Source organism: Mustela lutreola, chromosome 17 (genome assembly GCF_030435805.1).
Source record: "Mustela lutreola isolate mMusLut2 chromosome 17, mMusLut2.pri, whole genome shotgun sequence".
Taxonomy (NCBI): domain Eukaryota; kingdom Metazoa; phylum Chordata; class Mammalia; order Carnivora; family Mustelidae; genus Mustela; species Mustela lutreola.
In genome coordinates this window covers 38,408,954-38,431,601 of record NC_081306.1, presented here as the reverse complement: position 1 = coordinate 38,431,601, position 22,648 = coordinate 38,408,954, and the positions used below count along the sequence as shown (strand labels likewise).

Here is a 22,648-nt window from a genome sequence, read left to right as displayed (position 1 = left end):
TGAGTTTCACTTTTTATTTGTAAAAACGAGAGGACAAAAAACCCATCTCAGAGGGTCACCGTGAACATGAAATGAGCCGAAATATGTAAAATGTTGGGCACACTACCTAGTAAACATGTGTGATCAGGAAAGGTGGCATGTAATTAGGCTATGTTATTGGGGTAGTATTATTGAGAAATTGGTAAATTCCTGGGGCATAAATGCTTGCCTTCACAGCTTGTCACTTGGTAAGGAGTTGCTGGGGGGACAGGGTACATGTATGGCTCACATATAGGGCCTTGTGCTGACTCAGGTATAGAAACACCGTGATGCAGGGCTCTAGAAAACCAAACTCAGGGAGGCTGACCCATAGGTGTTTGCACTCGCTATGGTGCCTGGCACATAGTGGGCAGTGAGGAAGTATCGGCCAATGCATTTATGAATGAAGAGCGCTCACTGGAAATGTGAAAAGTGAACATCCATAACCATCTGTGGATGGGTGCTCTTAGCCAACCCTCTTAGTGCTGCAAGCGACAGAAACCCATTCAAACCAGCCTAACCCAAAAAACTAAAATACATTTGGAAAGTTTACAAATGGAGGCGAAATGTATTGGCTTAGAGACTGACGAGTCCAGATATCTGCTTCAGGCATGGTTGGATCCAGGAACAAAGGGGTGTGTGGAGGGGGCTTCTCTCCTCTTCTTCCCTGTGTCGGCTTTACACCCAGGCGGGTGTTCTCCACATGGTGGTCCTGGCAGCCCCATCCGGGGTTCCACCCTCTAGACATCCAACAATTCATCTAGAAGAGAGGGAGCCTCCCTTTCCAAACAGTGCTAACTTGAGGCTAACTGAATGCTGAGCCGCCCAGCCGGAGTCATGAGACCACCCTTGTCCAATCAGCCCTGCTCAGGGCCTATGAATAGGGGAGGCACAATTTCCCAAATGAAAACTGGGGTGCTTTCCCCCACAGAAAGGAGACTAATTGGTCTAGGCAGGTGCAGGGCACTACTGTCCACCGGAAGGAGTAGAGTCAGGGGACTAGGCAATGGGTGACTAGGTAAGAGAGAAGGAGAAGCATGCTACCAGGACGACACGCAGAGATGGCTAACCAGAGCTGGGCTGGCCACTGAGGAGTTCAGGAGGCTGTGATCTGTACCGGCATGTCTGGCCAAGCGGGCAGGCAGTTGACTGATTGTAAAAATGGCTCTGATTCTCTACCCCTCCCTGATGCCCTGTGCCATGTGACTTGGCATCACCTCTCATCGAGAGTGGAACCCATTAGCCCTCCCCTGGAACCTGGGCTGGCCCTGTCACTTGCCAGGAGACTGTGGTGGCAGGGTGGTATGCCAGCTCTGAGGTCTGAGCTTAGACATCAAGAGGGCATCTATGATTTTGCTTCTGTGACTTTGGTTCTCTTGGACCCCTGCCTCCACCATGGGAACCATCCTGGCTATTTGGCTGGAGGATGAGAGGCCACATGAAGCCGTCCCATCTGTCCCAGCCGAGGCCCCAGCTGTGGGAGAGAGGGTGGGGAAGGGCGGAGGGAGAGGAAGACAGAATCTTAAGCAGGCTCCACACCCAGCATGGAGCCTGACATGGGATTCGATCTCACGACCCTGAGATCATGACCTGAGCTGAAATCAAGAGTCAGATGCTTAACCAGACTGAGCCACCGGGCACCCCAGGTTTATAGGATGGCTGTGAGTGGGGAACAAAGAAAGAACATACATGGCCTCGAAGAGCAGTTGTGGGAGACTGGCAAGAACTGAACAGGTCCCAAATACTGTCCAAAAGCAACATTAGCCATTTGACTGTAGGGAAAGAAGAAGAATCCAAGAGACAAGTTCAAAGCCCAGTGCAGACTTTTGTGGAAGAAAGTTAAGGAAAGAGGCAATGGGAATCTACTGATGCTGGAAACTGTCAGCGGGAGCATGGGAAGGATGGAGGAAATTAACACATCATCCCTGTCCACAGCAGCCCTGCTCCCTGTCTCCTCCAGCCACTGACCTCACCAGGGCCTCCAGACACACATGGGAAAGAGCCTCTGGGATCCCAGCTACCTCCCACTGTGTCATCCAGCCCAACGACTGCTCTGCGCAGGGGACCCATTCCAGGGTTCCCTGGCAGGACCCATTCTAGCCAATCAGCCCCCGAGTCCTGCCAAGTCCTGCTGACCCAGCACCGGAACATCTTTCTGTTCTCTCTGCCCATACCTTGACCACAGTATCCCACTTTAAGGCTCCCCAAACTGAACTAAAACTTGTCTGCTGGATAACGCCCCCAATTCTCCAGTCTGACATGGCGTGTCTTCCTAATCCTCACCTCCTCCGGATCCCTGCCCAGCATCTGTCCTGCCTGTTCTGCTTCTAGGCTGCAGCCAGCTGCAGTTTCTTCCAGCTTCCAAGTCCTAGACTAGGTGCCCAGGCCCCCAGATCCCTGTACCCAGCGATGTCCTTTCTCCTGCTTTCTTCTGAGCTGCCCCAGGAGGCTGGGGCTGGGAAAGGAACCTCAAGGCCAATTGTGCCCACTGGCTGGGCATGTTCAAGGGCATCTGTCACCTTCTCCAGGCTCCAGAGTGAATGTTCTGCAAGGGCGTCCCTCCAGTTCACTGGGAGAAGGCCCCAAAAGGAGATTCCGATGTCCTCGTTTGGGGCAGAGTATGCTCTGGCCAAGCTTGGAGGGGCAGACACCCACTTATAGCCCCAGGGTGGGGGCCACCCCATAGTCCATTTGCGGGTCGCAGCACTGTCACCCCTCCCTGGGACCAGCCAGAGTCCTGAGGGAGTGCACAGCCAGCACCTGCTCCAAGGCCCAGAGCGAGGCGGGGCAAAGCCAGGCCTCCCAGGGTGAGCACACTTGTGGGCAGCCAAGGTTCACACTCCCTGGGGAGTTGGCACCTCCTCTCTGCCTCAAGCCCCCAGTGCTCCATTGGAGCCAGAGTCAGGGCCAAGGCCCACAGAGGGGCAGCCGGCACGGACCCTGCACCTTCCCGGTGCCCAGAGCCTGACGGTTGAGGTAGCTGGAGCCACGGGGAGGCTGGGCCCCGTCTCCCATCAGGCTGCTCTGGGCTGCTCCAGGCCACTGGGACAGGCCTTAGGTAGGACAAGCTCCGCAGGTCACCAGGCGAGGGGTGAAACCATCCCCGAGCTGCGTGGGCCATCCCCAGCCTCCAGGTCACTGAGTGCTCGCTGGGGAGGAAGGGACACGTGGGGAGGGTCTGGTCAGTAGTCCCAGGAGCCCCTGACCCCATATGGCCTCATCTCCTCCCGCCCGCCCCTGCCCCAGAAAGCCAGAGAAGAGACCTGTCGACCCATGTGGGTCACGTCACACTTGCTGGAGGTCGCTTCCTGATCTGGGCTTCTTGGAGGCCCCACATTTGACCTCTGGAGGGACTTCTCAGGGGCCCCTTGGGCCTCCCATCATGGCTCACCTCGAACTTGCTCATGAACTCTGCGAAGATGCCAAAGAAGGCCTCAGAGGTGGTGGCTTTGGAGTCCTCGCCGAAGAAGGCCAGCGCCCTGCCCAGCTCCTCCATGGCCTCCCGCTGCAGCCCGTCCAGAGCCCGCAACACCGGCTGGGCCGTCTCTAGGAAGGACTGAGTGGCCTCCGTTAAGGAAACTGCTAGGCGCCCTCAGGTTCTCTAGCTGCCCAGCTCCCACCTGCCCCGTGCCCAGTGCTTGCCGTGTCCAGGGGCTCCAGTGCTTTGGCATGAGGCCCTCTCAGCTGCTCCCAAAGCCCGCCACATCCAGCGCAGCCCCAAGGCCATCCACTTGCCTTCTCTGTGGGGCAGTCCCCTCCCCACTCTGGGCTCTTTTCAGATGCCATGACCCCCTCCTCCTCTAACACCCACTTATAGTAGCCCCTGGCACTCTCGGCTTTGAGCTCCCCCCTTTTATTTCCTGTAGCATTTGTCCCTAACTGTGCTCAGCGGCAACATGTTCCTCTCCTGACTGCCTCTGGCTGGCCAACACCTGTATCTTGTGACCCAAACCTGGGCTCTACTGCCCACGAGGACAGATGGGGCAAGGCAGCAGGTTTTGGACAGTCAAGAAAGCTCCTCTTGAGCAAAAGACTTGGTGCAAGTGCTTGGGTTCTAAATCACTAGGACAGACGCACTCCCAGGACACATAGAAGCCTTGCTGGGACCCAGGGTCTGCGGTGGCTGCTGGAGCGACAGCCAGCTCTCCCTGGCTTCCCCAGGGTCCACCATGGTGCGGGGACAGGCTGCTCACTGGATACCGTCATGACCACAGCAAACTTGTCCTCACTGGAGGGGCACATGCTCTGGCAAGCAGCCTGTATCTCACTGATGGTGCCATGGAGGTCAGCCAGGTCACTGGTCAGGGCCCGTTGGTTCACTGCAGAGAAGGGAACGGAACCTCATGAGCGCTGACCTCCTAGCCCTTCCGCGCCCACTGCCCAACCACTTGGCCTACCTTTGGCAGCCAGGGGCACAGTGGGCAGGTCCTGAGCAAAGCCCAGGAGTTCTGGAAAGTGCTGGCTCAGTGATTTGGCAAGGATGTGCAGGAAGGTGGACTTCCCATCCACAGTCTTGGTGGAGTTCAGCTGCAAGTGATGCCCAACACACATCCTCCTCAAGGACCCCATCAGATTCCTGGTCGCGTGGGTCTGAGTACTCTTGGCCCCACATCTCCTGGACTGTGACACTAATTCCTGGCCCTTGACACTCATCAACTCCGAAGTTTATAGTACTCCTCATTGTGAAGCTCTGCCGGGATGCCCACAGGCCTCCCCAAGGTGTTCGGAGGTTCCCTGGCCCAGATCTTTGAAATGCTGCCCCCCGCCCCCACCCAGGAACCAGGTCCACTGCCAACAGCTAGAGGAGGCCACCAGGTGTCCCGTCCCTGGGAGCATGCCCTGGTTGGCAGATATAGTCCAAGATTTTTTAACTTCTGGGTGTGGGGGGGGCACCACTCACATATCTTCCCCCTTGTGGCTTTCTAGAACCTTATGTGGCCCTTCTGTGCCTCAGACATCTTAAAACATTCATACCTACAAATGGAGTTTTTCTTCCTCCTTTTTAAAACAACTAACGGTACCCTGGGGAAAGGTCCCAGAAACAACGGGAAGGCTGGATATTCGAGCTGTCCTTGTTCAGATCCTAGGGGTTTTTTTTTGGGGGGGGGGGTAGGACACCTTGGCAGTGGTGGTGGTATTAAGGGGCAGAACCTACCAGGCGGGATTCCCTCCTTCTTCCTGGAGTCTCCCCTCCTTGCCCCCCATACTCCCTTTTTCCAGACCCTGAGGCTTGGCTTGGAAAAGCCTCGACCCCCAATCTTTACTGCAGTTACATCCTGGCCTGCCAGCAGCCAAATTTTCCTCCTGGGAAGGGGCCCTCTAGGTTCCTGATGTTCTCTCCTTTCCTCTGCCACAACTTGGGGTGGCCCTGCCCTCCCCGACTGTGACAGTAGGACAAGCCCATGGATTACTGCCAACTGGTCCCCTCACCTCTGTCAGGAAGTTGATCTTGAAGCCGGTGGTCTTGTTGGTTTTGGGCTGTCCATCGTTGAGATAGTTGCCCATGGCCAACACAAACTGTGGAAGGGAAGATGGGCAGGCTCTGCCCAGGTCCTCACCCCACTGCCCTGGAACCACTATCAGGATGGGTCTCCAGACTGGGAGCCCCAGGAGGCAGACAGTTAGGTGGGGTGGCCAGAGGGGGGGGGGGTGCGGCCTGACCTCCAGGATCTTGGCGAGCTTCCGGCTGTTCCTGAGCTCAAGGGAGGCCTGGCGCAAGCACTCCAGGCTGCCCCGGATCTCCTCCGTCTTCTCTTGCAGGGTGGCTTGGAAGTGCAGGCTTCGCAAGCGGGTTTTGTATTCGGGAACCGAGAGCATCTGTCACGAGGCAAGGCCAGGACTCACCCGCCCCACCAGGACACTCACCGCCCCACCGCAGCCTGGGGTGGGGGTCAGCTGGCTGCCCGGCATTCCCTCAAGAAAAATAAGCACAACCCCAATATAAGCACAAAAAAAGCAGCACAGTCCCCTCTACCTTGGGCCCCAGGTGGGAACGGGAACTCAGAAGCGCCAGCGCGGTGGCGGTAGGGGAGCGGGACTCACGCAGCCCCGGTAACGAGAGAGCCCTGACTGGAGGCGGCCGAGGCCACCGGGCAGCACCCCCTGCCCCGCCCCCCGGCGGCCGTCGCGGCCGCAGCACCTGCAGGACGAACTGGTCGGGCTCGCTGAGGCGGCCGGGCGCCTCGCGGAAGGCCTGGTAGCGCTGCTCCTCGTCGGCGTCGGGCGCGAAGAGCAGCAGCTGCGCCAGGTGCGCGGGCTCCAGGCGCCGGGGCTCCATGCTCATGAGCACCTGCCGCAGCTCCGCCGGGCTCAGCTTCAGGTGAGCCAGCAGGATGGCTGCGGGCGGGGCCGCGAGCGTGAGCCGGGGGCGGGGCCATGCGGGCCGGGGGCGGGGCCCAGAAGTTCCCCGGGGATGACTGGGCGGAGCCTGGGAGGGGCAAGGAACCTGGGCGGGGCAGGAGCCTGCCCAGAGATGGAGAGGGTCCTTCCTCCGGCCGAATGAAAGTGAGGACCAGGTTCTCGAAGGGACAGACCTAGATACGGGTGGGGCTTGTGGGGATGGAGCCGGAAACGAGGGAGGAGACCGCGAGAGGGAGAGCAAGGGACGTCTGGAGGCGTGGCCAGGACCCGGGAGCCGCTCACACGTGGGGGCGGGGGCAACGAGGGGGCGTGGCCAGGGAGGGCGGAGCCCAGGCCGACACCAGCACCCAGGTGGGATCTAGGACCCGAGAAAGGGCCTTCACCCAGCCGGTATCGTCGGGGGGGGGGGTGCCCCCGGGGCCCAATCCACACACGTGGATTCAAAGCTCTGCGGCCCAGAGAGAGGGCCGCCTGCTGTCCCCCACAACCCTTGGGACTCCTCAACCCCTCACAGGTGTTGTAGGCCTTCTTGTGAGACAGGATCTCCACCACCTCTTTCTTCCTGAAGGGCTCAGGCCCAGGCACTGGCTCTAGAACGGAATATGGTTTAATGAGAGGAGAACAGGCTGGTGGGAGGGCCCCGGAGGGGTGTTGCCACACCCAATAACCCAGACATCTCCTGACGTGGCCTTTAATGACGAATCAGGTCCAGGTGTCCCCAGTCCCCTCATTTCTCAGTCTCCCACCCAGGACTCTCTGGCCCGCATACCCCGCATGCATGGTGCGTGCCTCTCCCCCATCCTCTTTCCCCTTGGCCCTTGGGGTTGAGCTGCTCAAGGAAGCTGAACCAACCACCTCTCCACCTTGCAGGTGCTTCCTGGATGGACAAAGGCCTTTCTCTTCCATCCTGCAACCACCTTCCACAAACAATATCCCAGCTGCCCGTAGCCCCACCCAACAGCTATAGGGAGATACCCAGAGAAGGGCGGGGGGGGGGGGAACACTGAGAGACTGGAAGGGACATCTAGTTGGTTAGATATGGATGCCTCCTGACCCCTTATTCTGACTGTGTGACTTTGAGTAAATTACCTAGCCTCTCTGTAGCTCTTCATCAGGAAGTTAGCGTGATCACAGTCCCTACCTCATAGAATGGTCACAGCATTAATTTAGAAACGGGGGTGTCTGGCATTCTGTGAGCATGCGATAAATGCCAGCGACTCTGACTATCTCCAGTTTCAGATGGGAGAAATGCTCTGAGAGGCTAAATAACTTGGGGACACAGGAACGAAATGGCAGGTAGGGCAGACCTCTGGGACTCTAAGCCCTGGGACATCACAGAAGGCCGCAGGTGGGCTTACGCAGATGGCCTGGTGTGAGGGTTCCCCAGGGCCCTCAGACCACTCACTAGCAGGTTTCTGGGTGCCAAAATGGAGCTCCAAATCAAGATATTTCACCATGTCGCTCAGCTTGTCATAGTCGGAATCTTCCCCGAGCTGCAAAGTGGTAGAGTAGCGGGGGAGGTTCAGGGGGAGGAGGAACTCGGGCAGCTGGACTGCCATTTCCCCCTGCCCCATCCTCTAAGAGCTGACCCTGGAGCGACAGAGGGAGATTCCTTCATCAGGCCCTGGGAGAACCCTGAGGCCCAGGAGACACTGCAGGAAAGGCTAAGTCACCCAAGTGATGAAGCAGTGCACCGCCTGCTCGTGAGGTCAGTCACACACACACCCGGAACACTCTCCATGCGGGAGGCAGCAAGCTGCACTGGGGTTGGGGGGGGTGCTGTTAAGGGACAGCAAAGGGGCTGCAGCCAACCAAGGGGGCTTAAGGAGGTGGCTGAGAGGTCTGGCCCTGTCTTGAGGGGTCCTTTGCCAGGGGTGAGTTCACCAGAGCTGCCCTGGGCTTCCGATGCTGGGGGGAACGGCAGGCAGTAGGGGAAGTGCCAGGGGCTAGACACTGGACAGGGTTTTGTCTTCAGTGCTGTGGCCCAGGTCAGTCTCCCCTGGTGGAGGGCACCCCCAAGCCCCAGGTCACCTACCTGACCCCAGATGGTGCCTTCCGAGTTCTCCACCTGCTCCCACCGCAGGCGCTTGACGCTCATGTGACTGGTCTCACTTCGGCGGTGGCCCAGGCCCCGGGACAGCATGGGGGGTGCACAGGGCACCGGTGGGGGCAGGGGTGGCGGGGGCGGTGGAGGGACAGGGTGGCTGAGTTGAGTGAGGGGCTTGGCCAGTGTCTGAGGAGGGCCCCGGGGACCATCAGGGGTGCGGGAGCTGGGCTTCGGGTCATGGAAGGGCAGAGGTGGTGGAGGCGGGGGGCTGAGTGGGGGTGGGGGGATGTGGTCGGAGATGGAGGAGTAGGTCAGGGAGCTGCCCTCCTCACTGCTGCTGATGCACTCACTAGCGCTGCTCCGCTCATTGGTCACAAAGCTTCCCTGGTCATCGTGGAAGCTCATCTGCCCGGGCAGAGCAAGGTGAGGGAGGGTGGGCTAGCCTGGGGCACAGGGTGGGCTAGCCTGGGGATAAGACAGGCTAGTCTAGTGGGTTAGACTGAGGCTGTGGGTAGGATGGCCTGGGAGAAGGAATGGGGTAACCTGAGGCAAGGAATATGGAGGAGACTTGAGTGAGGGGTTTATAGCTGAGTCAAAGCGGGGGATAGCTCAGCCAGTGAGTGGGGTAGCCTGGGACAGATTCTAGGCTGGACTGGGGCAGGGAGAGGAGTAGCCTGGGGGCAATCCCAATGGCAAGAGGTCTCTTGCAGGAGCCCTGCCCCCTTTACAGGCCCCCCATGTCACAGCTGGGTCCCCGTCTCTCCACATGGGCTGACAAGTGCTTACCTCCTCATAATCATTCTCAGGGCTCAGGAAGTCATCCACGACAGTGACCCGGGAGCCCAGCTGCTCACTCAGCACATCCAGGAAGCGGTCAGTGTCCCGGCTTTGCACAGGGCGGGAGAAGGTGAAGAGCTTCCTGCGGCTGGGCGGGCGGGCAGGGTCCGGGCTTGGGGGGCTGTCGGAGCGGATGGGCCCAGGGTCTGGCTGTGGGGAGGGTGCCCTGCTGCTGTCCAGGCTGGCGTAGGGGTGGGACTCAGAGCTGCTGGGGGAGGCCAGGCCCCCTGAACACAGTGGGTAGTAGCAGGGGGAGGGCAGGAGTCGCTCGCTGGGCCACGAGATGCTGGACAGGGTCCTGGGCCCTGGGGTGGGGAATCAAGTGTGAGGACCCCTCTCCAGTCAGTACCTGCATTCCAGGTGCAGGTTGGAGGGGAGGGTCCTGGGGCAGGTTGGCTCTGTGTCCCTGGGCACAGCACAAGAAGACCCTAGATGATCCTGCCCACCCCCAGGCCCTTCCCTGAGGGAAATCAAAGGCCAGAGTATGTGAGGGGGAACACTACTTAGCCCCAGGACAGGCCAGACTCCCTGCTCATCTTGGAAGGGACCTCAAGGATTCCCCCCGGGACCAACTAAACACAACTGAAAGGGCAGAAGGGCCTTCTCCAGGCCCCAGATCAAGGATCACGAGGCCCCTCCCACACCCAACAGGCCCGTGGCTGACAGGAACATCACCCAGGGGTCCTGCCTTCTGAACGGCAGAGAAACCGTCTTCCCAGTTGTGCCATTCACAGAGCAATGCATGCACTCAACAGTTTATCCAACAGCCACAAGATCTTTTGTGGCTCCTTTGGGGAGGATCTCCGCTTTTCTAAATCGACAGTAGGGGTAAGGATCCACAGAGGGTGTGGGAAAGCCTGTGATGACCTCGACCTCGATAGAGCTTTGCCATGGAGGGCTGCTGAGGTGCCCCAGGCCTCAGTCATGTGTTCATGGACCAAAGGGGAGGCTCCAAGGATATGCCCCAGATGGGGGCAACACCCAGACAGACAGCCCAGACAGAGGCCAGAGGTCAGTGCTGCTCCCAGGAGCCAGAGCTGGCTGAGCCCCTACCTGCTGGGCCTACCGGGCTGGGCACTGGTGGGGAGGCACGGGATCTGGACGTGGTCCCCACCTTCCCTTTGAAGCTGCTGTTCAGCCGGGACTCGAGCTCTGCATAGACGGCTGACATCTTCAGGGAGAGGAGGCCAGGGTGAGTCCAGCCCACTGTTGCCTCCCCCATGAGGCCCTCCCGTGGCTTCGGAGGCCAGGCCTGGGTGATCTGGGAGGCAGGGATCTGCCCCAGCCTCGGGAGCCACATGAACCCCCAGGATGGCAGGCAGTGGGGTCTCACCATCTTAGGGTTGGGAGTCTCGGGGAGGGACGTGCCGTCGCCCGCCTGGCGCTCGCCTGGAATTAGAGGAAGAGGCATCTCGGGGCAGTCGCCGGGACCTGCCAGGGGAATCAGGGAGGGTGGAGTCCACCATGGAGAGGTCTAGTGATCCCTCTGAGCGCTAAGGTTTGGGTTCCAGCCCAGGCCCTGTGGGCAGCCATCAAGAAAGGACCAGCCAGCCCTGGCGCCCCGGGAGGGCCATCCCTCAGCCCTCCTCAACCTGTTCTCGGGAATCTCTCATCTCACCCACCCCATTCTGCAGATGGGAAAACCGAGCACACCCTCACACCCAGTCCCGCCTTTCGGTCCAGAGCCTCACCGCAACTGAGGCTGGCCTCCAGGCCCTGGGACCGGAGGCTGCGGCGGCACATGGACGAAGCCCTCAGTGAGCTGCGCCGCTGCAGCTCAGGCACTGGCTCGGGCTCCGGCTCTAGCTCCGGCTCCAGGTCCAGCTCGGGCTCTGGCTCTGCAGGGCGACATGAACAGGAGACGGGCCCTTTGTCCTCTCAGCCAGCCAAAGTGCCTCCAAACACAGGAGGTGGAGGCAGTCACTGTCTGTACCAATCGGTGGCCCCAGGCCCTGCTTGGCACGAGGGCTGAGATGGAAGATTCCAGGTCTAGGCAGATGTATGGAATAGCTTTGCCCAGTCCATACTCTGAGGCTTTTGCTAAAATCCTCGAGCCTCCCCTAGCAAACCGTGGGTGTCCAGGACCAGGGACAGGGGGCAGCCAAGAGCCAGCATGCAGGACATCTGTACGCTGTGACGTCACTGTGTGACACAGAGCGCCTAGAATAAGTGCTGGCTGGGTTCGGCACGCTTCCAATTCCTGTAGCCTCAGTGGTGAAATGAATGGTTTTATGGGCACATGGTAAAAGGTGCGTGGCAGCGGGAAGCGGAGGCCTCACGTGGCCTCGCAGACCTTAGTGTGCATCTATGTGCACCAAAGCTCACTAGCCAGGTGCGACCTGGCTGTGTCCTTGTTCTCCAGTTCAATAAATGGCAACCATGTGAATTTCTCGATCTGCGACATGTTTTGTGGCAATGCAGTGCACAGCCACTGAGGTCACTCCCATTTCGTGGGTGCGAAGCCTGGGATTCCGGGCAGCGAGGTGGGGTGTCTAAAGTCTGAGGTAATGTGGCAGATAGATGCTGCTTGAGCATCAGGCAGGGAAGGTACAGCTGTGGGGCCAAACGTGTGACTGGCCTGGGTGCACCCGGCATGTGTCTGCGGCCTCAGGGCATGTCTGGCCATGGGAGAGGCCTGGGTCATCTGTCATCTGAGAATGGGTGCCTGACCCTTCAGAGGGTGGGCTGGGCAGGGTGGGAGGCTGCTTACCTGTCATGGCCGTGTAGCCCAGGAAGCACGCGATTTTCTCCTGGCAGAGTTCCTGCTCCTCGTAAGTCAGCAGCTGGTAGATGAACTGCCAGAGAACTTGCTTGGCCGGCGTGTCCAGCACCGGGTAGACATCCACGATGAGGGTGTCAATGTTCCTGGGGGAGGGTGCAGGAGCAAGGGGTTCATGACTCAGGTGCTTGCCATGAGGGCAGGGAGAGATGGACAAGGGGGCACTTTGAGGTGCCAGCACCCACCCGTGCAGAGACAGAGAAGTGGGGAAGGTAGGAAGGCAGGCCCTGGAGACGGGCTCCCCCCGCACCAGATTCAAATCCTGGCTCTGCCACTTACCGACCAAGTGACCTTTCTCAAGTTACTTAATTCCCCCATGCCTCAGTTTCCTCTTCTGTAAAATGTGGGTAAAAATAGAATCTACCTCACACAGATGCTGTACGATGAAAACACACAGAGTGTATTGGGTAAACCCACTCACTCTGGCAGGGACCGGCAAATGATCCCAAAATCTGGCCTACCTTCTGTTTTTGTTAAAAAAAAAAAAAAAAGAAAGAAAGAAAATAAAGTTTTATTGGAACAGCTACAACTGTGTGTTTACATATGTCGATGGCTGTTTTCGATCTACAACAGCAGGGTTGAATCGTTTCTATGGAGACTATCTGGGCCACAGAGCCATTTACTATGTGGTCCTTCATAGAAATAGTTTGCTGATCCTTGCATTATATGGGAAAATAAAACTGAGTCCGCGCATAACACCCCACATAAGGATGAACTCTAGGTGGATATAAAAACAAAGTATGAAAAATACAATTGTAGGGGCGCCTGGGTGGCTCAGTGGGTTAAGCCTCTGCTTTCGGCTCGAGTCATGGTCTTGGGGTCCTGGGATCGAGCCCTGCATCAGGCTCTCTGCTTGGCAGGGAGCCTGCTTCCCCCTCTCTCTCTGCCTGCCTCTCTGTCTACTTGTGATCTTTCTCTCTGTCAAATAAATAAAATAAAAAAGAAAAGAAAAATACAATTGTAAAATTAAGAGGAGACAGTATAAGGAGAATGTCTTTCGGCCTAGGGGTAGGGAAGGGGTTCTTAAAATTTTAAGAGTCAAAGCCACAAGGCCTGAAATGTATTGAATTTGATTTTACAAAAGCAAGAATATCTGTTCAAAAAACCCCAACTTGGATACATGGATATTAGATGTAACAGAAGTTACAAATGGGAGAAGATGTTTACAGTGTTTGAAATCAAAAAGGACTCGGTCTCTAAAATATGCAAATCAACAACAATAAAAAGGCCAGTAAAATAAAAATGGGCAAAGGGTCTAAACAGGTAATTTATAATAAAGAAACAAGAAAGGCTGAAAGGGACATTCAAAGATGTTTAAAACAGTCATTTCAAAACTGTAAATAAAATAAATGTCACTTTATGCCTAAAAGACTAGCATGAGTAGAAATCTGGATGGTGCCAAATGTTGGTGAGGACATGGGGATGGGGTCCCCAGGAGCACTGCAGGTGAGAGACAGCAGTGCTCTGGGAAGCAGTCTGGGACGACCTGGTCACATTAGGTAAACAAATACCGTACTAGCCAGCAAAGCTGCTCTTAGATATAAATTCTAAATGATTCGTATACAGCCTCATGTGGAAATGCGTGCAATGATGTTCACCATTGTTATCAAGATGGAAGAGAGTGGTGACAAACTGGTGTCTGTCACTGGCAGATAAGCAGATCAGACCTGGACCCTTGAGCCACAGAAATGTGGCTGCAGTTATAATCAATGTATTACATGTACACAGAGCAACACGGCCAGATCTGAACACAGAGGGCTTGGTGAAAAAAAAAAACCAAACCACACCCAAGAATGCACACAGGATAACCACAAAGGCAATGTAGACCAAAAATACAGCCCATGGCGGGGTGCCTGGCTGGCTCTGTTGGAAGAGCATCCGACTCTCAGTCTTGGGGTTGTGAGTTTGAGCCCCACGCTGGGGATAGAGAGAACTTAAATAAGTAAAACTTAAAAGAATACAGCCTACAAAACAGCAGTGCCCACACTTCAAGAACACATCAGACAAAAGGATGCCCGTTAAACTCATCAGACTGGGTGGCCGTGGGAAGGGACAGACGCAGAAGAGGGAGTGGAGCTAAAAGGGAACGAAAGGTGGAAACAAGGCAAGTGTCCACCACGGATAAATGGACAGGCAACATGTGGTCTAGCCACACAATGGAATGTTATTTGGCCGTGAAAAAGGGAATAAGTAGATGCTAGAACTTGGACAAACATCGAAAATATGATGTTGGGGGAAAGAAGCCAGACATAAAAGCCCACATACTGCAGGATCCTATTTATGTGAAAGCCCAGAATAGGGAAAGCCACCTAGACTCTAAAGTAGATTCGTGGTTGTTCGGGGGGTAGGGTGGCGTGCGGAGGGGGAGGAGGGGCGGAAAGGAGGGGGTGACATTGAAGAGGTGCAGGGGGTTTCTTTTTGAGTGAAAATGTTCTAAAACCGAATGTGGTGATGGGTACACAGATTTGTCCATTCAAATCCAGTGCATTGTACAGTTGAATGAGTGAATTGTGGGGTGTGTGACTTATACCTCAATAAAGCTGTTTAAACAAAAAAAGAAAAGGGTGCGGACGGGTGAGGTGTTTGCACGGACCATGACAATGACCCTATGGATGGAAAAGTGCGACAGACACAGGCTGCTGGCGCTCAGGTACAAAAGGAAGACACCTAACCAGTCCCAACAGGCCTGGCTGGCTGGTGGCAAACGCCCACAGGCGAGTCCTGTAACCGTTCCACAAACGTTTCGAAGGTCACTGCTTCACTTGACTGAGGCTGGGTCACGTGGCTGGGAGGTTTCAGAGTCAGGGTTTGTGGAAGGGCCCTTTGATTACCCACCACCCAGGGGCCCCTAGTACCAACGTCTGCTTTCTTTGGGTCTCTCCCAGGAGAAGGGGGCTCAGGAGACACAGGCAGGGAGACCCGGATGGTGAGTCTGGGCAGGATTTGGGGTCCACCCAGGGCTGCTCCCCCACCACCACCCCGGCCCAGCCACCTGTGCTGGAAGAAGCTCTCGAGGGCCCGGCAGATCCCATAGCGCTCGGGAGGCGTGAGGAGGTGCTCCAGCTGCTGGCTGAAAGTCCTCCCCTGCACCCGGATGCTGGAGGGCAGGATCTCTGCTACCCACTGCAAGGAGGTGAGCGCCGAGGACGGGTTGGGGGAATCCAAGGAATCGGAGTCTGTCGGGGCCACAGGCAGGAGAGGTGCGGGTGACCCAGCGTCCCCGGACCAGAGGCGGTTTCTCTCTCAGTGGGAGCTGGGGGCGGGGACAGAGGGACAGCCCCAGGCAGGGCCCTGAGGCTGCCCCATTGGAATCTACAGAACCACCTGGGGAGGGAAGCTGCAGGTTTGGGGGGAAAGCAGAGTCCTCTGCAGACTTGTAAGTCCCACACGTAGAGGCCCTGGCAGGGTCTCTGTGGGCCATGAAGCCAAGTGGCCATGGGTGTCTCACCGCTGGCAAATGGGACGAGCCCCTCCTCCACCACCAGTGTGGGCATCGCGCCGCTGCCTTGAAGCATGGACACCACCTTGTCATGGGAGCAGTTCCTGCCAAGAAGAGATGGGCCCGGGAGGGCTTGACCAGGATGAACAAGGGCCATGGCCACCCACCAGAACTCCCTGCCCTGCCCGTAGAGGCCACTCAACAGTGCACAGCTGGGCCAGGACTGGAAGCTATTGTCCTGCTCATTTACCTCCTCTGCAGGAGACCCTCCAGACCCAGGACAACCTGGACACTTCTGGATGCACAAGGACTGTGATCATGTCACTCTAGGCAGGGCTCCCCTTTGGGCAAGACACCCATGGTCCATTTAATTCTGTGTCCCCCGGGCAACGGGCTGGCTCAGCCAGCAGAGCCTGTGACTCTGGATCTCAGGGTTGTAAGTCCAAGCCCCACATTGGGTGTAGAGATTACTTAAAAATAAAATCTCTAAAAACAGAAACGAAACAGCAACAAGGAACAACCCCTCTGTGTTCCTTGCATGGAGCTGGGGTATTTTCCGGTTGGAAAGACAAACTGACATCCTATCTAGTCTGAAGGGACAGAGTTAAGAGCTCCCAAAGGAAGAGGGGCAGACCCTGGGGACAAACTGGTCACAGGCGATCAGGACCATGGCCTCAGTGTCCCAAGAGCCAGGGATTTTCAGAGGATAGTGTCTCACCAAGCTTTGACATCCCCAATAGCCTCTGACCTCATGTCCAGTCCATTGAGGAAGAGGATCCGGTCTCCTGACTTGAGGGATGCATTGTCAGCCGGGCTCCCTGGGAGCAAGAAGAGAGAGTGTGCTGGTCAGCTGGGCGGGGCTGTGCTCTGTGAACCCATTTTACAGGTGCCAAATGGGACGAGTGGCAAAGGAGAGCCAAATGCGGCCCAGCAGACCCCACATTAAAACCAGCACCCCTCTGCTCTCAGCTGCTCGGAGCAGGGAATGAGCCCCTGGGTGGGGGTAGGAGACTTTGGGGCTCAGCATGGACCACAGGTCAGCCTTGAGCTATTGGAAAGGGGGAAAAATAAAGAAGATCCTGTAGCATCCATCCCCTGCTGAGAAGCCCCCTCTGTACTGTTCTCTGCCCCGCACAGAACGGTTACCATCATAGATTCTCTGTGCCTTTGTCATTGGCCAAAATGCACCTGCCGACAGGAAGGGAGCTTCCTCCCCCAGGCTGGGAAACATGGTGTATGAATCGTGCTTGTTTGTTTCTGTGTTTCCTAAGGCTTTGGCATCTCGGGTTGTTGCTGACCCTGGAAACACTGCCCTTCCGTGGCTGGCCAGTCCCTACCTGGTAAATTACTGGCTCAGAAGAGAGCCTCTTGTATGCAAACCGATCAGTCCAGAGCCCACAGCCAGGGCCCTTCCCTAATGGGCTCTCAGACCTCAGGCCACGACTGACTGCGCCCTGCCCTAATCTTCCAGGGCCAGGCACCTGCTGACTCCCTGGGGACAGTTATGCCTCAGAGCCTGCTCTGGCTAGGCCTGTTCCTGCTTTCGCCTGCCTGGCTTCATCCTTCCCTTCCCCCGCGTGGTCCTGCATGGTGTGGCCGTGCTTGGTGTGGCCATGTCCCCTCCTCTTGGGAGCTGTGAGGGACAAACTGTTTTTCCATTGGCCATCACTTCCTGATCTGTTGACCTCACCATACTTGAATAATAGTAAGACCTGTGTTTTTTATACGTGGTTTTTTTTTTTTTCTTTTTGCCTCTTTTATCAGCTGTTTGGAAATCAGTGGGGGAATTGGAAATTTGATTGGAATTGATTGGAAATCAAGTGGGGGAATTGACAAATGCCTAAAGAAAAGGTACTCTCAGATTGTGAAGAGCTCTCTCAGGAGGCTCTGGGGACTGTCGGGGTGGGGGGATGCGGAGGGGGAGGGATGCTCAGGGAAGACCTGCTGGGGAAGTGGAGTCCTTCCCCCGGGACTGAAGAGTCAGGGAGGGGGAGAGGTGATGGGGATGGATCCAACCTGACCTGTGTGGAAGCTTGGGCCAGCCTGGGGTGGGAGGACCAGAGGGGTTGTAGCTGGGGATTCAAGATTACTGGGTCAGGAGTCAGGAGACCCCAGGTTCTGGTCCTTGCTTTGCCAGAGCCTCTAAAGGCCTCAGTTTCCCCATCTGTAAAAGCTCTCACAGAAGCGTCCTATGGTTTCCTATGACAAGGAAGGCATGGGCTTACCAGCCTGGAGGTTGGGTTGGGGAGAACAGCACCCCAGGTCTTAAACATGGCCCCTGGCAAAGTATGCCTGGCTGCACCCCACATGGGGGTGGGGGGAGGTGGGTGGTGCTGGTGGTGGGCACAGTTGGAAGAGACAAAGGGGAGAGATGACGTATTTTAGAGGACCAGCCATGTGCCTCTTCCCTGCAACACTGTGTCAACGATTTAGTAACACTAAATCTGAGAACTGTGACATGTCAGTCATCAGGATTGGGTGTCAAAATGATCTGATGGTTGGACAATGATGCAAAGGCACTAAGGCACTTTCCTGGGGATCCGAAGTTGTCCAACCCACAAATCCCTGCACTATAGGTGTGAGATGAGGAAAGGTAGAAAGGACTTAGGGTCAGACGGACACAGATGGGGGATGTATCACTAGGAGCATCATTCCCAGGTGCTGGGAGCATATGGATACAGGACAGAGAGAGCAGGTGACCTGGCCCTGTGGCGTGATAACTGGGAGGGAGAGTTCAGCTTAGCACCAGGAGGCATTTCTGCCCCACAGAGTCCTTCCACAATGGGATGTGCTGTCTCGGGAAGAAAGGAGTTTCTTCTCCCCACTCTCCCCCGACCTGCCCTGGAGAGGCAGGAAGGAAGAATTCCTGCATCAAGAAGGCTCTGCTTTTTTCAAGATGTCACCATTCCAGGAGGAAAAGGAGGCAGGCTCGGTGGGAGCAGGAGCAAGGTCCAGACTGGGGGTAGGGGACCAGATAGTAGGCAGAGGCCCTGAGGGCCTAATGGGTCTCTGAGTCTGGCCTGCCCAGAAAGGACCAAGTTGACAGAGGGCACTCCAAACCAGGCAGGCTGACTCGGTGCAGACTGGGCAGGCGTCAGATGTGTGCTGGTTACCCCAGTGTCTGGGGCAGTGGCACCCAGCCCTCCCCGCTGGACATAGAATAAGTCCGGATGGAGAACTTGGCTTTCTTGGCTCAAAGGTGACCCTGAACTTGGAGGGAGTTTGCCCCAACTGGGATGGCCCCTCTGGGATACTTAAAGGACATGAGCTACATGAGGTTAGAACTTGGAGGTAGAAGCGGGGGCTACTTAGTATGGGCCTAAGAGGGTCCTTCATCCCGTCCTGGACAACTCGCGAACCCCTCACCAGGCAGGACAGACTCGATCCAGACAGGCCCGTGACCGCGCAGCGTGAAGCCGAAGCTCTTGTTGCCCTTGTAGACTCGTACTGTCCTGGGGAGAAAGAAGGGGCGGGGTGAGGGGCTGGCAGGGTGCGCTGTCCTGGGGAGAGGGAGGCTGGGGATGGGGAGTAGGGGATAGAGAAGTCCCGTGCCCTGCTCCCCTTAATCTCTCCTCGCCCCCATCCCCACACCCAAGTGTCCCACGCCCCAACCTCGCGCCCTCTGCCCAGATGTGCATCCCAGCCCACCGACTAGGAGGCATCCGCGGCCCGTGCCCGCGCGCCCCGGTACCTGCGCGTGCCTCCTGGGCCCGCACGGCCGCCCAGCAGAGAGGCAGCCTTGCGCGGTGGCGGCTCGTCGGGGCGGCGCGGGGCCGCGCTGGCGCGAGTGGACACCAGGAGGCGCTCCGGCCGCTCCTCGCTGCGGCTCCGGCGCAGCCCCTGCGCGCCTTGCGCCCGCCGAGCGCGGCACAACTTGCCCAGCAGACCCTGTGACACCACTTCGTCGAAGCGCGCCCGGTGCTTCTTGGGGATGAAGATCCTGCCAGCGAGAACCGCAGAGTCGGGGCGCGGTCTGGGGGCGCGTGCCAAACCGCTGCCTAAAGTCTCCTTCTCGTGGGCGCCGCCCTAGACTCTCCCGCCCCTACACGGGGGTTACAGGGGAATCAGCAGCCGGCACCCCAGTCTCCCTCTCGGTGCTGGGACTTGCACCCCAACCGGCCTGGGCCACACCAGGACCTCGCGCCCAGCTCTCCATCTCGGGAAACTCACAATGGGACCGTCTCCATTACTGTGGCCTTGAGGGACCTCGGTGTCCCCTAAAGCCCTTTCGTGGACCTGTTCCTCCTCCTGCCTCCGTCTTCCCATTTCTGGCCTCTCCCCTGCGCTCTCATTTCATGCCCTTGCACCTGCCAGGCCAGACCCCAGCCAGGTATCCGCCACCACCTGTCTTCTTTCCTGATTCCATGCAGCTCTGCTGGAGGAAACCAAAGCCACACTCTGGCCGGGGTCAGACTTCCCCCAGACTCCCATCACACTCCTGGCCTTCCTGCTTGCCTCTCTGGCCAGCCTTTCTACAGCTGCCGCCTCAGAATTTGCCAGGAATTTGCCAAGAATTTGCCTCTTACACTATTGCCGGGCACACTCTCTCTGCTTCCTAGCTACACGGAGATGGACCTTCAACACCCTACACCGGCCTTCCCTCTGTTCAATCCCGCACGCTCCAGGAAGGCCCTGCTGTCCGTGCCAGCCAGGCACTTGGGTTCAAAGCTGAAGGAGCTGCGGTTCCTACTCTCAGGAACCTGGAAGTGGTGAGAGGCCGTGGGGAGGCTTGGGTGGACGCTGTATGGGGTCTACACCCTGGCACGAGTCCCTGGAATCTGTGACTGTCTCCTGCGAGAAGGGAAGCTCTCTGAGGGCTAGGGATGTAGCCTGGCTGGAAGCCACAGTGACGGCTCAGGATCTGGCACAGGGAAGTGACTCAGTGACTCAGGAAACAGGAGACCCACCAGCAGCACAGCCATAGCTCCCAGTAATGGCAGCAGTTAACAACCGGGTGGAACCCCCGTCCAAGGCAAAGGATCCGGGGGGCTCAGAGAAGACCTGTAACTTTCCAGGCTGACACAGCTGGCCCTTGGCACAGCTTGAACAGAAGGCCAGTCTCTGACCCTTGGCATCGTGGCAGGACTCTGCCAAGGGCCTCTGAAGCTCTGGTGGCTAGTGAGGCCTCCCTGGTCACATGCCAACATTCCCGTCCCTGTCCTTTGTATGAGAAGGCACTGCCAAGGCCATGGTGGGGAAGAGGGAGGAAGATGGGAACAGTGGTCTGTAGCCAGCTGAAATACAACCCCTCTGCGGTCATCCAGTGGCCCCAGTCAGTTTCCTTGACCTCTATGGTAAGATTAATAAGACCAGGCAGGCAGAATAAGCTGCCTGGTGGGAAGGAAGGGAAGTGGGTCCTCCAGGAGGAGGGGGCATCAGGGTTGACCCCGCTGAGCTCTGCTCCAGGTACGAATGTTCCAGGCGACCAGGAGACCAAAACAAGAGGCCTGCTCAACTTTTTCAGGACATTCTGGCCCGATGCTCATCCCCACCCACCCACAGAGATTGCCGAAAATCTAGAACCTCGGTCTCATTGCCCAGATGGTCACTCAAGGTCTCTGGAGCCCGACACCTCCTTCTGCCTGACCTGCACATTCCCCACACTGTCCCAGACCCACCACCCATGCCTCTTGCCCCGGCAAAGGAGCGATGACAAGCCGGAAATTGGCCACCTCACAATCTGGGCTCCAGCCCCAGGCTCCAGAAGGCCCTATGTCCAGCCTGGGCAGGGGCCTGGTGACCATCCCAGCTCCACCCTCCAGCAGCAATTAGAAAAGGTCTGCCCCTCCCCACTCCTTCTGCCCGGGATGGTAACCATGGTGAGTCACCAGCGGCCCAGGTGGGAGAACATTGGTGGCCTTTTCTCTGCTTGGTGTCCTTGGGACTGTGCCAGATGCCCTTCCTGGCTTGCACTGGCCCTCCATGCAGCTCAGTCTGGCCAGGCACCCCAGGCCTGGGTCTCCCCTCAATCCACTGACCCAGTAGAGCCAGGCGCAATGGGGCCTCACGGACCACTGTGGCAGAGCACTAGTCCTCTGACCATGACAGCATGCTTGCCCAGGACTCCCAGGTCCCTGCGATGCCAACAGGCTTCTCTGAGACCACAGGACTCTTCCCTGGCCACCCAGCCACGGTTCAGTCAGTCAGTTCGGTTCCCTCTGCCTTGGGGGGGGGGGGGTCAGGAGTAAATCCGTGTCCAGATTGTCCTAGGGGTGGCCCTAGTGTCCTCTCTCTCTACCACATTCCCTGCCTAGGCTCTCTGGCCAGGTCCCCGGACCTGCCCAGTTGTAGGAAGCAAAGAGGAGGGCTTTTCAGTCCCAGCCTTTGGTTCCCCCTCCGCCTCCCATCCCGACCCCCAGGGGCGCGTGCAGGTTCCAGGCATCCAACGGGGGGACTCGCCCCCTTGTGCCGGGTGGGCGTCCATCTCAGTGCCCCAGCCCCACCCCTTCTCAGGCCGCCCAAGACGGGTCCGCCGCGCCTAGGGTGCACAGTTCCCGGGGGCGCGGGGCGCGGTGGGGAAACTACCGAAAGTGCCGAGAGAAGCCCTGGTCCTTCCCCATCTGGAGCCGGCGACGGCGGCGTGGCAGGTGCCGACAGGTAGGGGTGGCCGAGCCCGCGAGCAGAGCGAGGGCGCCGCGACTCCAGGAGCCTCTGCCGGGCAAGCGCGCTCGGCCCCTCCCGAGCCAGCCCGGCCCGCGGCCCCGCGCCCGCCCCCTCCGGGTGGCCCCGCCCCGCCCCGCCCCCAAGGGGGATCCCGCAGCTTGCTCCGGGGGCGGGGGTGTGGGGGGGAACGGGGGTTTGGGAGGGGCGGTTCAGGGCTGTCAACGCTGCTTCCTCTTGGGTCCCTCCATCAGTCCCTCCCCAAGTGTCTCGACTGCAACCTTTTCGAGGCCGGGGCTCCCGGGTCCCAGGTCACCTGCACCGTGGCGGGTCCCCGGCCCCTGGCTGCTGCGAGGCTGAACCCCAAGGGTTCGGAAGAAGCACCGAATTTCTTTTGTAGAGCGTGGGAAGGCTTTCCGGAGGGCGTGGCCTTTGTGCTAGGTTTCAGGGAGTGGGTCAGGGAGGGGAAGCCCCCCTCCCCTACCCAGGGGGAAGCGCTAATCAAGAAGCCTGTGGAAAGGGAGGCCTTGAATGACATTGCCAGATGCTGAGTGTGTGTGTGTGGGGG

The 22,648-nt window shown here is 57.9% G+C and overlaps 1 protein-coding gene across 2 annotated transcripts; it reads right to left on the bottom strand.

The window, feature by feature from the left end:
- On the bottom strand, positions 1-22,183 carry GRID2IP (Grid2 interacting protein). Of its 2 annotated transcripts, none has more exons than XM_059155001.1 (21): positions 22,006-22,183; positions 19,172-19,420; positions 18,847-18,932; positions 16,229-16,298; positions 15,490-15,584; positions 15,034-15,217; positions 11,973-12,127; positions 10,954-11,100; positions 10,596-10,651; positions 10,316-10,433; positions 9,212-9,567; positions 8,414-8,830; positions 7,784-7,871; positions 6,891-6,968; positions 6,158-6,354; positions 5,680-5,835; positions 5,449-5,535; positions 4,416-4,545; positions 4,219-4,337; positions 3,410-3,574; positions 1-3,167 (listed from the first exon to the last, which is right to left on the bottom strand). In XM_059155001.1, exons 1-21 carry the CDS (start codon positions 22,038-22,040, stop codon positions 3,096-3,098), a joined length of 3,060 nt encoding a protein of 1,019 aa, XP_059010984.1. In that variant the 5' UTR covers positions 22,041-22,183; the 3' UTR covers positions 1-3,095. The 2 variants fall into 2 exon arrangements, with proteins under 2 accessions (XP_059010984.1, XP_059010983.1); XM_059155000.1 differs by having other exon boundaries at positions 10,596-10,693; positions 22,006-22,182.
- Between the last annotated feature and the right edge of the window lie 465 nt (positions 22,184-22,648).

Coding starts and splice junctions, on each gene's coding strand:
- GRID2IP (XM_059155000.1), bottom strand. CDS start 22,040: ATGGGGAAGGACCAGGGCTTCTCTCGGCACTTTCG. Junction 18,933..19,171: donor GGCCCAGGAGGCACGCGCAG/GTACCGGGGCGC, acceptor CTTTCTCCCCAG/GACAGTACGAGTCTACAAGG. Junction 11,101..11,972: donor GGGCTACACGGCCATGACAG/GTAAGCAGCCTC, acceptor GTCGCCCTGCAG/AGCCAGAGCCCGAGCTGGAC.